Source organism: Esox lucius, chromosome 10 (assembly GCF_011004845.1).
Source record: "Esox lucius isolate fEsoLuc1 chromosome 10, fEsoLuc1.pri, whole genome shotgun sequence".
Lineage (NCBI taxonomy): Eukaryota > Metazoa > Chordata > Actinopteri > Esociformes > Esocidae > Esox > Esox lucius.
This window is the reverse complement of record NC_047578.1, coordinates 553,127-568,158: the sequence shown is the minus strand read 5'-3', so window position 1 is coordinate 568,158 and position 15,032 is coordinate 553,127. Positions and strand designations below refer to the sequence as shown.

The 15,032-nt window shown below is 40.8% G+C and overlaps 2 protein-coding genes across 2 annotated transcripts; both read right to left on the bottom strand.

Annotated features, from left to right (window-relative positions):
- Positions 1–2,928: 2,928 nt before the first annotated feature.
- On the bottom strand, positions 2,929–5,124 carry si:ch211-215i13.3 (brain and acute leukemia cytoplasmic protein). The gene is made up of 3 exons (XM_010899963.4): positions 4,770–5,124; positions 3,905–4,053; positions 2,929–3,211 (listed from the first exon to the last, which is right to left on the bottom strand). The coding sequence occupies exons 1-3, from the start codon at positions 4,894–4,896 to the stop codon at positions 3,059–3,061; spliced, it is 429 nt and encodes a 142-aa protein (XP_010898265.1). The 5' UTR covers positions 4,897–5,124; the 3' UTR covers positions 2,929–3,058.
- A 227-nt stretch (positions 5,125–5,351) lies between these two features.
- Positions 5,352–14,424, bottom strand: LOC105027720 (V-type proton ATPase subunit C 1-A). The gene is made up of 13 exons (XM_029122622.2): positions 14,258–14,424; positions 13,370–13,548; positions 13,158–13,225; positions 12,374–12,459; positions 11,965–12,059; positions 11,223–11,314; positions 10,035–10,133; positions 9,758–9,826; positions 8,849–8,941; positions 7,365–7,458; positions 6,907–7,004; positions 6,451–6,574; positions 5,352–6,154 (listed from the first exon to the last, which is right to left on the bottom strand). Exons 2-13 carry the CDS (start codon positions 13,499–13,501, stop codon positions 6,059–6,061), a joined length of 1,146 nt encoding a protein of 381 aa, XP_028978455.1. The 5' UTR covers positions 13,502–13,548; positions 14,258–14,424; the 3' UTR covers positions 5,352–6,058.
- Positions 14,425–15,032: the final 608 nt, after the last annotated feature.

The following is a 15,032-nucleotide window of genomic DNA, read 5'->3' as shown; positions in this document are numbered from 1 at the left end:
TAATGTAGGCCTGTGGGCCTTTTCAAACTCAAGAGAAATATTGTTCTCCATCTATGAATTGTCACTATCGTAACTTCTTTCTCCCGGAAAAACATTTAATTTTGATGACATAAAGATGAATAGATGCATGATCATTATGAGTGGGCTAACCTGCCAGTATCTACGCAGAGATTATATTTCTTCGGCAATGCCCTGGGTGGACATTATCCACACAAGACTGAGGAAATACAGAATAATCAACTTTTTAGGTATGGTGGACACTCAGCATTGAACCCGTGTCTCTGGCGGTACATGGAGTCGGGTATTAAACCCGCGTCTCTGTCGGTCCATGGAGTCGGGTATCTGCATAGAACACTACTCATGATCTTACTGCCACAGAACAACATTATGTTCTACATAGAACACTACTCATAGGAGGAATGCAGCTTGGATTTTGCTGGTCAGACATTAACATGAGGATATTTATGACCCTTTACTTTTTGCTGTCTTTAAACAAGGCCAAACACTCAACATAATGGAAAGCTTTATCACATTATTGTACTGCAAGCTACCTTAGAGAGATTGGCAATCAATAAACCCTCTCAAGAATTGTCCGTCTAGTTCTTGGTTATTTTGTGCGCCCTCTACTGGACATATGACAGTACTGTCTACTACACCACTATTATTGATGTTCCAATCACATCAAACGCTCCTGCCATCAGGCCCCGTTCCAATTCTTTAAAACTTCCATCTGCCTTCCTCCCTTCCTATAAGTAACTACTGATTGGACTGGACCACTGCAGATTAATGCATGTGACTTTTACTTGAGAGTAATTTTTTATTATGATATATTTACTTTTTTAAATTATGACAATTAGGTTCCTACCACAGACTCAAATGTCAAAGAAGAATGTTTAGTGTAAATAGCACAAAATGTTTTAGACCATGAAATGCCTCAGATAAGCATCATCCTAGCTAGCCATTTGCACATTTTAGTTAACACATTTTTATCAGTAGATATACCTGAATGAAGTGATTTTAAACAGATGGTTTCTAGATTTTAAGGCCCCCACAGTAACATTCCCATTGAACCTGTAAAAGAGGAGGTCACTGACATTATCCCTGTAGGAGAGGAGGTCACAGACATTATCCCTGTAGGAGAGGAGGTCACAGACATTATCCCTGTAGTAGGGGAGGTCACAGACATATTCCTGTAGGAGAGGAGGTCACAGACATTATCCCTGTAGGAGGGGAGGTCACAGACATTACCCTTGTAGGAGAGGAGGTCACAGATATTGCCCCAGTAGGAGAGGAGGTCACAGACATATTCCTGTAGGAGAGGAGGTCACAGACATTACCCCTGTAGGAGAGGAGGTCACATATATTGCCCCAGTAGGAGGGGAGGTCACAGATATATTCCTATAGGAGAGGAGGTCACAGACATTACCCCTGTAGGAGAGGAGGTCACAGATATTACCCCTGTAGGGAGGAGATAAAATGACTAAGGCAGAATGATACAGAATGCAGAATTTGCAAAACACAGGTATTCAAAATTACTAATGAGATGCATAAATATCATGTTATTTATTTTCTTCAGTAGTTTCTTTTGAGATATAATTGTAGACTTTTAGTCATTTTTGTCATTTAGTTGCTCTTACATTATTGATTGCATACATTAAGTAGCACCTAAAATACTTGACCAAAAAATTATATTACAGGACATCAGAGGGGATGATTCAGTTAGAAGCTTGTGATAACTGGGTGGCGACAATGAAATGAGGACCAGAATGGAAAATAAGCCATGACACCAAGATTGACAGCTCTACTCTGATCAGTCCCATGGGATCTCTAGTGGCCAGGCCATAGAGGGTGAATTCACCTGTTTAACTCCAGCTCAGAAAGATGGTACTCTACACAGAGCAATGTATCTTTGCTGATCTGAGGCATTGGGATTTGATCTGGGATGTGATCAGTAGAGCAGTTTATAAAACTCACCAAAACAAAACTGATATCAACAAATCAGAGCTTGTATTCATTAAGAGCTTGAATTTATACAATTCTAGTATCCACGAAGATCATAACGAATAAGATGATATGTGCTCAGGGACATAATCCTAAATCCTACCCTGAGACATTCCACGAAAATAACAACAAGATTGTATAGGCACATGCAATATATTTATGTATATTTAGTTGTAAAGCCTCATGTAAAAAATAGTTCTCAGTACAGTGTAACAATGCCGTTTAATACATGTCGATATGCAGCATCTTCTAGGCATTTCCCAGACTGATTAAGCTGAGTCATTTCATCTGAAGACTCTCCACTGAGTTTGTCGTTTATCCAGTACTAAACCATCTCCTAAAGTTCCACTTCATTCATTGGCTATTCTCTCAGCCAGAGCATCATCCATTACAAATAAAAACCTCCTCACACTGCAGCTCTCTGAGGGAGGGAGTGGGGGAGGGAGTGGGGGAGGGTATTGAGGAGGAAGGGTGGGGGCAGCACAGTAAAGAAAATGTAATCCCAAATGAAACCCTATTCCCCACACAGAGTGCTACCAGGACCCATAGTCTTAATTAGTTCACTACATAGGGAAAAGTGTGTAATTTGGGACACAGACATAGCCCCAGCAAAGTTCATCTTTGAGTCTGTAAACGTCAAACCAGGTAACCATCTTCTGATAAACTGCTCCTTCAGACAGTAGATCATCCTCCAACCTCTTTGTAGAAGCTTGTGGGATGTTTTCATCTTTCATTACAGGCCTGGCCAAGAGGGACGTCATCCACACTGGCCAAGAGGGACGTCATCCACACTGGCCAAGAGAGACGTCATCCACACTGTCCAAGAGAGACGTCATCCACACTGGCCAAGAGAGACGTCATCCACACTGGCCAAGAGGAACGTCATCCACACTGGCCAAGAGAGACGTCATCCACACTGGCCAAGAGAGACGTCATCCACACTGTCCAAGAGGGACGTCATCCACACTGGCCAAGAGGGACGTCATCCACACTGGCCAAGAGGGACGTCATCCACACTGGCCAAGAGGGACGTCATCCACACTGTCCAAGAGGGATGTTATCCAGACTGGCCAAAAGGGACGTTATCCAGACTGTCGCTGACAGACTGAGCCTCCTTAGATGAAGCCTCCTTAGATGAAGCCTCCTTAGATGAAGCCTCCTTAGATGAAGCTTCCTTAGACACTTTCCTTCGGCTCTCATTGTTTGTTTGCTGTAAAAAGACACTTCAGTTTTACCATCAGTCACAGATAATTTGGAGACTTTTTTTATTGTCCCAGTACAGCAGTTTAGAACAGAATGGTACAGTAAAGTACACATTTGTATAGTATAATATAGTATTGTATGTAATATTGTATAATATAATATCATATAGTACAGCATTGAATATCGTATAGTATAGCACAGCATAGTATTCTACAGAGAATTCTACAGTATAACTTAATATAGTGTATGTTATAAATCAGGTTGTTAGTATCCTAAATGTTAAAGTATAGTATCATATTGTATGTGAATACAGGGATGTCTGTATGTTATAAATGTGATTACATGGTTTCCCGTATGATATAAATGTGATTACAGGAAGGCCCGTATTTTAAAATGTGATTACATGGATTCTCGTTTTTTATGAATGTGATTACAGGGAGTCCTGTATGTTATGAATGTGATTACAGGGAGGCCCATTTGTTATGTGATTACATGGATGCCTGAATGTTAGAAGTGTGATTACAGGGAGGCCCATATATTATAAATGTGATTACAGGGAGGCCCATATATTATAAATGTGATTACAGGTAGGTTGTTATGTGATTACAGGGAGGCCTGTGTGTTATAAATGTGATTACAGGGAGGCCTGTTTCATATAAATGTGATTACAGGGAGGCCTGTGTGTTATAAATGTGATTACAGGGAGGCTTGTGTCTTGGCAGGACCATCGGGCTCTCCTCTGCTGGTTGGGTCCAGAGCTGCTGACAGTCTGAAGTGTCTGTTTGGAACACTGAGTTCCTGTTGTCACCATCATCCTCTTCTCCTTCTGGAAGCCCTCCAGACTCTTACCTGGACACAGAAAAAACACAAGAAACAATTGCGTTCCAAATCTAATGTCTGGTGCACTATCTGTAAGGAGGTTTGGGCTAGTCTGGATTTCCAACATGTTTATTCCAGCAGTTATTTCCTTTCATATCAGTAAAGGGAAGTCAACAAGTGCACAGCCAGTAAGGAAGGTGATGCCCTATCCGGAACAGATCATAGCAGGAGCTGTGATCAACTGTCCAAGGCAAGGACTTACATCAAGGATCAGCTTTTAGACCATAGTGCAGGACAAGTTGGCAGTAAGAGAAACTGACTCTTTAACAGAAGTGAATCAACCCCTCTTGTCTTGTGTACACACACACACACACACACACACACACAAACACAGTGATGTGCTTAAGTCTAGTCACGCGTTAATGTCATAGTGTGTAGTTTACATATACTATCTTATCCTGCACACGGGATTGGCCTACTCTGCCGTTCTTTTGTTTTTATCGCTACAGTACGCACATACTGCATGTTATATTGATCGCTTAATAACGTCTGACTATGCAGTACTCTCAGGCAATTGGAAACAAGGCACACTGTTCACCACGACAATAAGATCATTCATTATCACAATAAATAAAGTACGAAAGGGTAATTTGTTCTCCAGAGAGCGGAGATTCAGGAAACGCAACTTGCAAACGTTTCAGCATCAAATCCAGGACATTCGAACCCACAGCCACGACGGTTCTTACTGTTGATAGTCGAGAGAGCAGCCTCGGTGTCGGTGTTGGTGAGCCATGTCGACTCCGTCTCACGGGTCCAGCTTTCATGATACCTCGGTTCGATTATTGTGTCTGACCGGCTTCCACCGCAACCCATTGGAATATAATCCACGGCACCGCTCGCTTCTAACTGTCAGCGTACACGGACAGAACTGTCCACGATTTGGCTTCGTGTCATCACCTGAGCTACATCACCTACTAGCTGCTCCGTTTGCCTCCATCCATAGCAATGGTGATGCTGCGCTACCCAACTCTACTTACTGTACGTACGCCGCGTTTCGCGTTAGCACGGCGTACATCACCCAATATATCAAACCATTGATTATATAACGGATCTGCGTCATCAGACCCTGGAAGAAAGTCATAGGTCTAGTGCAATCAGTCCACAAAAACTCAATACAATACAATACAAAGATCGCATTAAAGACGCATCGTTATATCTGTATTTATCTATCATGCACAGCAACCACCCAGTGCGTATCTAGTTCTATAAAATAGATTTGCTTTGAAGCTTCAGAAAACATCGGCACAGATATCATCAGAAAACATCTGTTCATTTACATACAGTTTATTTAGATATTTGGTCGATTTTTGAATTATATTAACAATACTTTTTCTTACCACCATAATATACAGAAACCATGGGAACACAGTAAGCAAAACATTATTGCTTCTCTTGATAAACATGATAAATAATCTTCAGATTTCTCTGTCTTTGTCTGTCAATGAGGATTAACCACTTACAACAGAGGCAGGGAAAACCAGTATAACAGCTTGTCACAAACTACTACTAACAGATATCATCCTACAAGGAGCTAGAACAACACAGCACATTAAAAACTATTTAAATAAATACTGGATCATAGAGATGGAGCTTTTTAAATAGTCTTGTATTTCATTTCAGAAAATGACTTTATGATGGGAATGTAACATCCATGTTGGTTTAATCTCCAAAACACACAAGAACACAAAAGTTAATGTCTTCCTTTTGCATGTGAGAGAGTGTTGTTCACTTACAACCAAGATAGACGTACAGGTGGAAGTAAAGGAAATGTAAGAGAAAAAAAACATAGGAAATAAAGAGGCAGAGAGAGAAAGGAGAAAGACAGAGATAGAGACAAAGAGAGAAAGATAACTAAAGAGAGATCAGTTAATGAAAGACAATTAGAGATCAGTAAGACAGAGAGACTAAACACGGTCACTGGGGGAGTTTCATGACAAAGATGACGCCACATAAACAGGCAGTAACACGACGGTCTCTACTTGAAGTCCAGCAGGTTACAGTCGATCTTGTAGTAAACGTAGGGGTAGTACTCCTGCTGGCTCAGGTTCAGGCCTGGGATGTCCATGGTAGCCTGGAGGTCAGGGAGGTCAGGGGTCATAGGAACATCAGACAGATACAGTGTCAGAGATGATGGACAACTGTTTTAAAGTGAGTGTCTCTGCTGTTTTTGCTACACCCTCTAACCCGAATCCAAACAGATCCTTATTAAAACTATTGGTGCCGGTTTCACAGACAGATTCACCCTAGTCCGTGTCTGGGGAACCGGCACATAGACTTTGCATAGTTGGGTTAGGGACCCTGAAACTCTTTGACTTTATATAGTAGGTTCAGAAGTATTATCAACAAGGTGTTTCAAACAGTCCTCACGTCAATGATAGAAGCACTGCTGTCCAGATGCTTGTAGAGCTCAGAAAGAACCTCCCGCAGCTTCTTGATGTTCTTCTTGTTGGGCTGTAGCAGCATGGCCTGGAAGTTCACCGGCAGCCCATACCTGTGGAGAACCGACCAATGTAGCCAATCTGTCCCAAACAGCACCCAAACTATTGCACATTTAGAACACTACCTTGGACCATATCTGGGGGCCTACTAAGTCTACATCAATACCTACACATTAACCATTGTGGCGACTATGTTATTAAACAGAATCAATTCAAATGGAGAGCGATAAAACGTTTTACTTAACAATTAAAACCAGGTAAAGCTGGTGAAGACTGAGGATGATTCCAAAAATGGCACTGTCACCCCTTTAGGTCATTAACTAGATAGTTAATCTGGTTGCATTAGGATGTAGCCATTCACATCAATGACCCGTCAGTTTCTCACCTCAAGACCGATTCCACAAACACTCGAAGCGCTTTAATGTGGACCCAGGCAATGAACGCTTCGCTGAAGTTCACTTTGAGCCATCGTACCAGAGGTCCCTAGGAGGGGTACAAAAATAATATTCTGAAGCAACATAACTAACCTGCCCCTTATCAACTTATATGTAATAAAATATTTTTGTTTTCCAATTAGTGACATTTTGCTACAATACACCCCAGATGTATTACTAGAGATCAAACTGAAGTAAAACAATGCACATACATGGAAATACTAAATGGAATCACGTAATTTTAGTTGTAATTCCATGACTAAATAGAATTACCAAATTCTCCATGTAATTCCATGGGTCTAAATGGAATTCTAGATGTAAGTACATTATTTCAATACATACTTGTACATGTAATTCACTGATTTTATATGAAATTCTCAATTTCTATATGGAATTCTATAGGACGTACAAACTGTTTCTTCTTGTCAGTGGACAGGCGAGTCATCTCTTCTTTGTCTGCGTTCATCTCCTGCTCGTTGTACTGGAAGTCCCGCACAGTAAATCTGGTGGGAGGACGAATGGAATTAAACCTATTAATTAAACACCAGCTTAAAAAAGACCTCTACTAATAATGTGCTCCATTATTAGTGCTGTAGTATTACAGTGCTGTAGTATTACAGTGCTATAGTATTACAGTGCTGTAGTATTACAGTGCTATAGTATTACAGTGCTCTAGTATTACAGTGCTCTAGTATTGAAGTGTTGTAGTATTACAGTGCTCTAGTATTGAAGTGTTGTAGTACTACAGTGCTCTAGTATTGAAGTGTTGTAGTATTACAGTGCTCTAGTATTGAAGTGTTGTAGTATTACAGTGCTCTAGTATTGAAGTGTTGTAGTATTACAGTGCTCTAGTATTGAAGTGTTGTAGTATTACAGTGCTCTAGTATTGAAGTGTTGTAGTATTACAGTGCTCTAGTATTGAAGTGTTGTAGTATTACAGTGCTCTAGTATTGAAGTGTTGTAGTATTACAGTGCTCTAGTATTGAAGTGTTGTAGTATTACAGTGCTCTAGTATTACAGTGCTGTAGTATTACAATGCTCTAGTATTGAAGTGTTGTAGTATTACAGTGCTCTAGTATTGAAGTGCTGTAGTATTACAGTGCTGTAGTATTACAATGCTCTAGTATTGAAGTGCTGTAGTATTACAGTGCTCTATTATTGGCGTGTTGTAGTACTACAATGCTCTAGTATTGAAGTGGTGTAGTATTACAGTGCTCTAGTATTGAAGTGCTGTAGTATTACAGTGCTGTAGTATTACAATGCTCTAGTATTGAAGTGCTGTAGTATTACAGTGCTCTATTATTGGCGTGTTGTAGTACTACAGTGCTCTAGTATTGAAGTGGTGTAGTATTACAGTGCTCTAGTATTGAAGTGGTGTAGTACTACAGTGCTCTATTATTGACGTGTTGTAGTACTACAGCGCTCTAATATTGAAGTGCTTTAGTGTCAACATGCTCTAGTAATAATGCTACAGTATTAAAGAACACTAGTATTAAAATAATCTAGTATTAAGTTGTTATACTATTAAAATGCTCTAGTATTAAAGAGCTATATTATTGAAGAGCTCTAATATAAAGTGTTCTAGTATTAAGCGCTATATTTATTCCAGCTCTGAACATCATGTGACTCCCCCCTCCAAAAAAGAGAAAATATTTTGAAAACATCTGTTGTCTGACTGGCCAGAGCAATGAAATAAAATATGAACATTTTAAAAAGCGTTTTAAAATTATAAAAATATCATGAATGAATAGAAAAAAGTGCCTAAAAGAAATATACTATGCATATCATTAGTGTTCCGTCATAAATATTGTTGGAAAAAGATGTGCCAGTCATGCGTTTTCTTCGTTCAGGGTTAGGGTCATTTAGGACATGAAACTGCAGCTAGAGACTGACTTGTTTTCCCTGGCTTTGTGTCTGAAGTCATCAATGGCCTTCCTGAAGAGAGTGACGCTAAACAGGCCGCTGTCATGGTCCTCAAACAGCAGACTGGAAACAGGACAGGGAGAGGGATTACTACAGATGTTACCATAAAGCTCTTTCTATTCAATTTCTTTAGTCATTATTCAGTTAATAACGAAGGAACAGTCTTCTTAACAACTAACATTTCAATCGGACTTTGAAACCAGGCCTTTAAGAATTTCAAACAAAGCAATTTAGTCTAAAGTTTTGGTTATTGTCAGATTTCCTCAGAATATTGTTTTAAATAAAGTTGAAAGCCTCTGCCACTATAGCTAACCTCACTGGACATGGATGTAAGATAACATCGAGCATGGAGAAAATAAAGAAAACCAGTTATCGTGTGAGGAAAACAGACATAAGCAAGGACAATCTCAAAGCTACATCAAGTTCTCCAGAGATGGACTTGTAGCCATGGGGTTGTCCATGGTGGGGCTGATCTCCTCTGGTTTCCTTTCTTTCCTCCATGCCAGATGCAGTAAACACAGTGACAAATAACAGGAGAATGGGGCATTTGGTCTTTTTAAACTGGTTGAATTAGTTATTTTCATATTGAATGCACCTGCAACTCAACACAGGTGTGTTTCAAAGTAAAGGAGTATCACCAACATGAAATGTATGAAATCACTTCTAGAAGATCCCAATAATATTGTCTGGGACACTTTAGGAAGTCTTATGTAAAGTAAGACTTGGTCATTTATTCTGTTTTTTTTGTGGCTTCTTTCAAATGCAAATCAAATTAAAACAAAATTATTTTTCTGGAATAAATGGTGCATTATTTAAATAAAGTAAATAATACTTTTGTTACGACTAACTATGACAAACCAGCTAAAAGACGATACTTACTTAGTGGAGCGAGGCACAACCATCTCAGAGAGTGTCTCATAGCACTTCTGCCAGTCTGCATAGCCAGTCCTGGGGGGGGGGGGGTATATTCAGCTACTGACTGCCATCTATAATCACTTTATTTACAGTTCCTTGTAATCACTGAAGTAACAGTCTAATATTTCCAGTTTTCTATTAAATGTGACCTCTTTCAGGGGTTCCCAACTCTCTCCTGTTGGCCCCACAGATGTTCCACAGTTATGTTGTAGTCCTAAACTGACCCATTGAAAAGCCTTACTTGGGGACCACCACCAGCATGGTGATCAGGTACTCAGAGTCCAGAACAAAATCTTCTTTCTTCACAATGTCCGCCAGACTCCTGGTCAGCAGGCTCCCTCTGTTGGTCAAAACACAGTAACTCAGCAGTCCTACATTCATTCATGCTGACTGGGATATAAGCAGCTTCACTGACACGGACGTCTGGTAACTCATTTGGCAGAACACTGAGTGACAAGGTGCTGCCATGACAACAGAAAACAAACAATGCAAAAGAACATCTCTAAGAACAAACCAGTAATGGTAAATGATGTACTGACTCAGAGACAGCTGGGATGAAAAACAGACTGCATTTAGAAACCAATAGATAAACATAGATAACTACCTTGAACAAAATCAAATAGTAATTCATTAAACATTTTGTGAGGAGACCATCCTGAGAGAAAAAACAATTCTGGGAGGAGCCGTGCGCGTGCGTGCGTGCGTGCGTGTGTGTGTGTGTGTGTGCGTGCATGCTTGCGATGGAATACAGTCAAAATTTCATAAAAATGAAATGCTTACATTACAGAATGCATAGTTTTATACTGTAATGGCAGTGAGATAAAAAAAAAATTTTTTTAATGGAAGTCAATGGGACACTTGTCCACGAAGGTGTCCAGAGGGAGTATCTGGCACTACATAAAATATACTAATGCAATCAAATACATTTTGTTGCTAATCTTTGACATATCCAAGACTCTAATCACCACCAAAGACCCATGCTCCTACTATTTATTATATGGAAAATATAATGTTTTTAATGATTTTTTGTAATAAATAATGAGGTAATTCAAACAATCAAGCTGGCATTTAAAGGGTTAGAATCCTGAAAATTATTGAATGTTTGGTTTTTTTGAGCAGGTTTCAAGTTGTTTAAGAGATTTATGAAAAAAAAAACTGGAAAAAAAATTAATGTATAAATATTTTGTCAGTTTATTGTACGTGTACATTTTTGTCCACGAAGGTGTCCAAAGGGTAGCACAAGGGTTACAGGAGTGGCCAGGGCAGGGCCAACACGGTTACAGGCGTGACTAACAACATTACGGGCATGGCCAGGGTGTGGCCAACACGGTTACAGGCGTGACTAACAACATTACGGGCATGGACAGGGTGTGGCCAACGCTGTTACAGGAGTGGCCAACACCGTTATAGGAGACCGTTCACAACTTACGCATTCTTTCTCTCAAGGTTCTGCAAATTTCCTTTCAGATTGTTGTAGGCAGACGCTCTTGCCTTCAGGTCGTTGTCAATCTGAGCCACTTGCTGAACACCAGGAAAACAAAACAGGGTTATTTCACAGCCCTGTCTATGAATTAGACATCGGTTAGATTTGAACAGACCAATCCTTAGAGCTTTTTACCAAAACACTTTGGCAATTATCCATCAAATTCAACTGAACTGCATTGAATTTAGTCATTAAACTGAATAACTCTTGGACTGCATTACTAGACTTCTGTTCTAGACTCCTGAATAACTACTAATCCACTGTTCTAGAATCCTAAATAACTACTAATCCACTGTTCTAGAATCCTAAATAACTACTAATCCACTGTTCTAGAATCCTAAATAACTACTAATCCACTGTTCTAGAATCCTAAATACTTACTAATCCACTGTTCTAGAATCCTAAATACCTACTAATCCACTGTTCTAGAATCCTAAATACCTACTAATCCACTGTTCTAGAATCCTAAATAACTACTAATCCACTGTTCTCAACCCCCTGAATAACTACTAATCCACTGTTCTAGAAACCCTGAATAACTACTAATCCACTGTTCTAGAAATCCTGAATAACTACTAATCCACTGTTCTAGAATCCTGAATAACTACTAATCCACTGTTCTAGAATCCAGAATACCTACTAATTCTAAGTCTGCTATACTGGATCATGCAAGGTCACCGTACAGTACCTTAGAGATGATCTCAGAGATGTTCTTCAGAGACTGTTTGATCGGGTACTTTGCCATGTCCCACTGAAACCTTGTCACATAGGTCACCAGGTCCACTGGAGATTACAACCCATCAACCCATCAAGATACACTCTCCAGCTACACTTGTCAAGGTAAACCTCACTTTTGCAACACAGTCGGAAATTACTAGCAACATATATGGATGAATTTACATTTTGGCACTGTGAATAATCTCATTCATTATCAAGTGGTCTCTTAACTTGAATCCTTCTGTTCCTCACTCAAAACCTTCATTTTCGACTTTTTTGGATAAAATCTAAAAATAAAATCTCTCATCCATTTTAAAAGTATACATTGATATGTATTACATAATGTAAGTATGTAAAATTCCGATCAGCTTGTTTCTCACCTCCATTGGCCAATAGGTTCTCCTGAACTTTGTCCCGGCTGTCCTCCAGAACATCAGCCATGTACTGGGCCACTTTCTTAACCACTCTGTGAACACACAATAATTAACAACAGAGTAAGACAGAGGACCAGGGAGAGAGAGAGAGACAGAGGACCAGGGGGAGAGAGAGAGAGAGAGACAGAGGACCAGGGGGAGAGAGAGAGAGAGAGAGCGACAGAGGACCAGGGGGGAGAGAGAGAGAGAGAGACAGAGGACCAGGGGGAGAGAGAGAGAGAGAGACAGAGGACCAGGGGGAGAGAGAGAGAGAGAGAGAGAGAGAGAGCGACAGAGGACCAGGGGGAGAGAGAGAGAGAGAGCGACAGAGGACCAGGGGGAGAGAGAGAGAGAGCGACAGAGGACCAGGGGGGGAGAGAGAGAGAGAGAGAGAGGAAGAACAGGCAGACAGGGGAACAGGGAGGCAGACAGGGGAACAGGGAGGCAGACAGGGGAACAGGGAGGCAGACAGGGGAACAGGGAGGCAGACAGGGGAACAGGGAGGCAGACAGGGGAACAGGGAGGCAGACAGGGGAACAGGGAGGCAGACAGGGGAACAGGGAGGCAGACAGGGGAACAGGGAGGCAGACAGGGGAACAGGGAGGCAGACAGGGGAACAGGGAGGCAGACAGGGGAACAGGGAGGCAGACAGGGGAACAGGGAGGCAGACAGGGGAACAGGGAGGCAGACAGGGGAACAGGGAGGCAGACAGGGGACTGTGAATGATGGGACAGACAAAACCCAATCTTACCCTTCTACAAAGGAGTCTAGTTTAGCCATCTCGTCAGACAACCCCACCAGGACATCGAGTGTTCCAACCTAGGCACAACCAGCAAAACAATACATCCGTCAAATACTGCCCATGTCTTTTACCCACAAACAACAGACAGACGTGAGGACTTGGAGAGACACATGAAGACAGATAAGAGCAGTAGATCAGTGAGTGGCATTTGGGTCTTTCACCTTGAGGTCTGGGATGTTGAACTTGTGGTTGGTGGACAGGTTGTTACTGTGAGTGGTAGCCACCATCATCTTGTCCCAGGTCTGCTGGCATGTCTTCTCGCCTGGGGCAGAGATCAACCAGAACTCAGTCATCTTCGTTGCGGTCAGTCAGGCAGATGGTTGACACGGCCTCACGAACACTGGCACAGGAAGAATGTTCGTAGACGGGAGACAAAATGGTGGAGGTCTATAACAATTCAGTCACATCTCAATGACTTTTCAGTGTTGTTGTACATGCCCAACAGGTCTGAGACCACAGCATAACATGACATTATTCTGACCAGCTCAAGAATTATTTCTATAAAATCACATCAAAATTAAACCACAGCTGTTAAATCGTATAGTCTAAATTAAAGGGTATTGTATTTTCTACTGATAATTTTTAAACGTATTTGGAATGATGATGATTCAGATGCAGTATCTTACTGATTAATAGTCTCCTCTCTAAGAAGCCAATTGAGCAACATCAGCTTCCCGATTTGGACTTGATCTGGTTCTCCATTTCTAACTTCCTCAATAGTAAGGGTCACAAGATGCCATAATTAGAATATCCTATTTGACGGGACGTTTTTTCATATCATTGCAACATCCAAAATAATTACTGCTAATCATGTGATGTGATGCGATGCGATTTAGCCAGATGAAGTGCTGTCAAGAACGCAGGCTGATAACCTGTGTAATTTAGAATATCCTATAATGGTTTCTTTCTCTACAGGAGGCAATTGACATGACAGGTTTTATCTGAGTAGCTACAGAGATGTTTAGTTAGGCATAGCTAACGGTAGCAAGCTAGCTAGCAATGCACGCACAGGTTGTCACGACATCAAAAGCGTTCTTTTTTATACTCACCAATTCGATTGTTGCGACTGGGATGGTTGGCACGATTAAATACAGTGAATATTATCAAATTCACCGCTGCATAGTTGGAATAGCTAATGTCAGGTTTCCAATTCAGAGGTCCTTCACGAGAGCATCACACTCACAGTCAGCTGATCGGATGAGAAGTAGTGCGTATGCGCGGGAGCGGGCGAGTTTGTTATGACAAATTGCGGAATTGCGGCTCTCATTACTGATCTCTAGTGGTGGGGTTCCGTTAGGACATGAGACACGGACATATTACATTACAGTAATAATAACCCCAGAAATATACAGTATGAACATAAAATAATAAACTACACACAGAATGTATTGAAGTGAAATTATCTTAAAAGGGTCTTTATGGAACAGGGATGTGCCAGATTTTTTAAAAGTATTATTCTATCAGGTCTCGTGGTCCTGAGTTCTACAAGATGTACTGAGTTACCTAATATACAAGGGCACATCAACTGTGTGCAGTCTTGCTGCTAGGAACACTATTGTCACAATCTTCTGGATAATGCCACCACATTCCAGATGAATACAGTGTATCATTGAAGCGATCCACTTGATATGATGTTATAAATAATTCTGTGTATCTAAACATAGACACATATATAAAAGTCAGACTTCAGACTGTGAGTATGTGTGTGTGCTTTGGCTCGCAATATAAGATAATTTTACTTAAACCAAATGAATTGAGCTGATTGTAGAAATTCAGCCAAGTGTACTGTAGAGACCTTGGTCAGAACACTGTTCCCTATTTGGA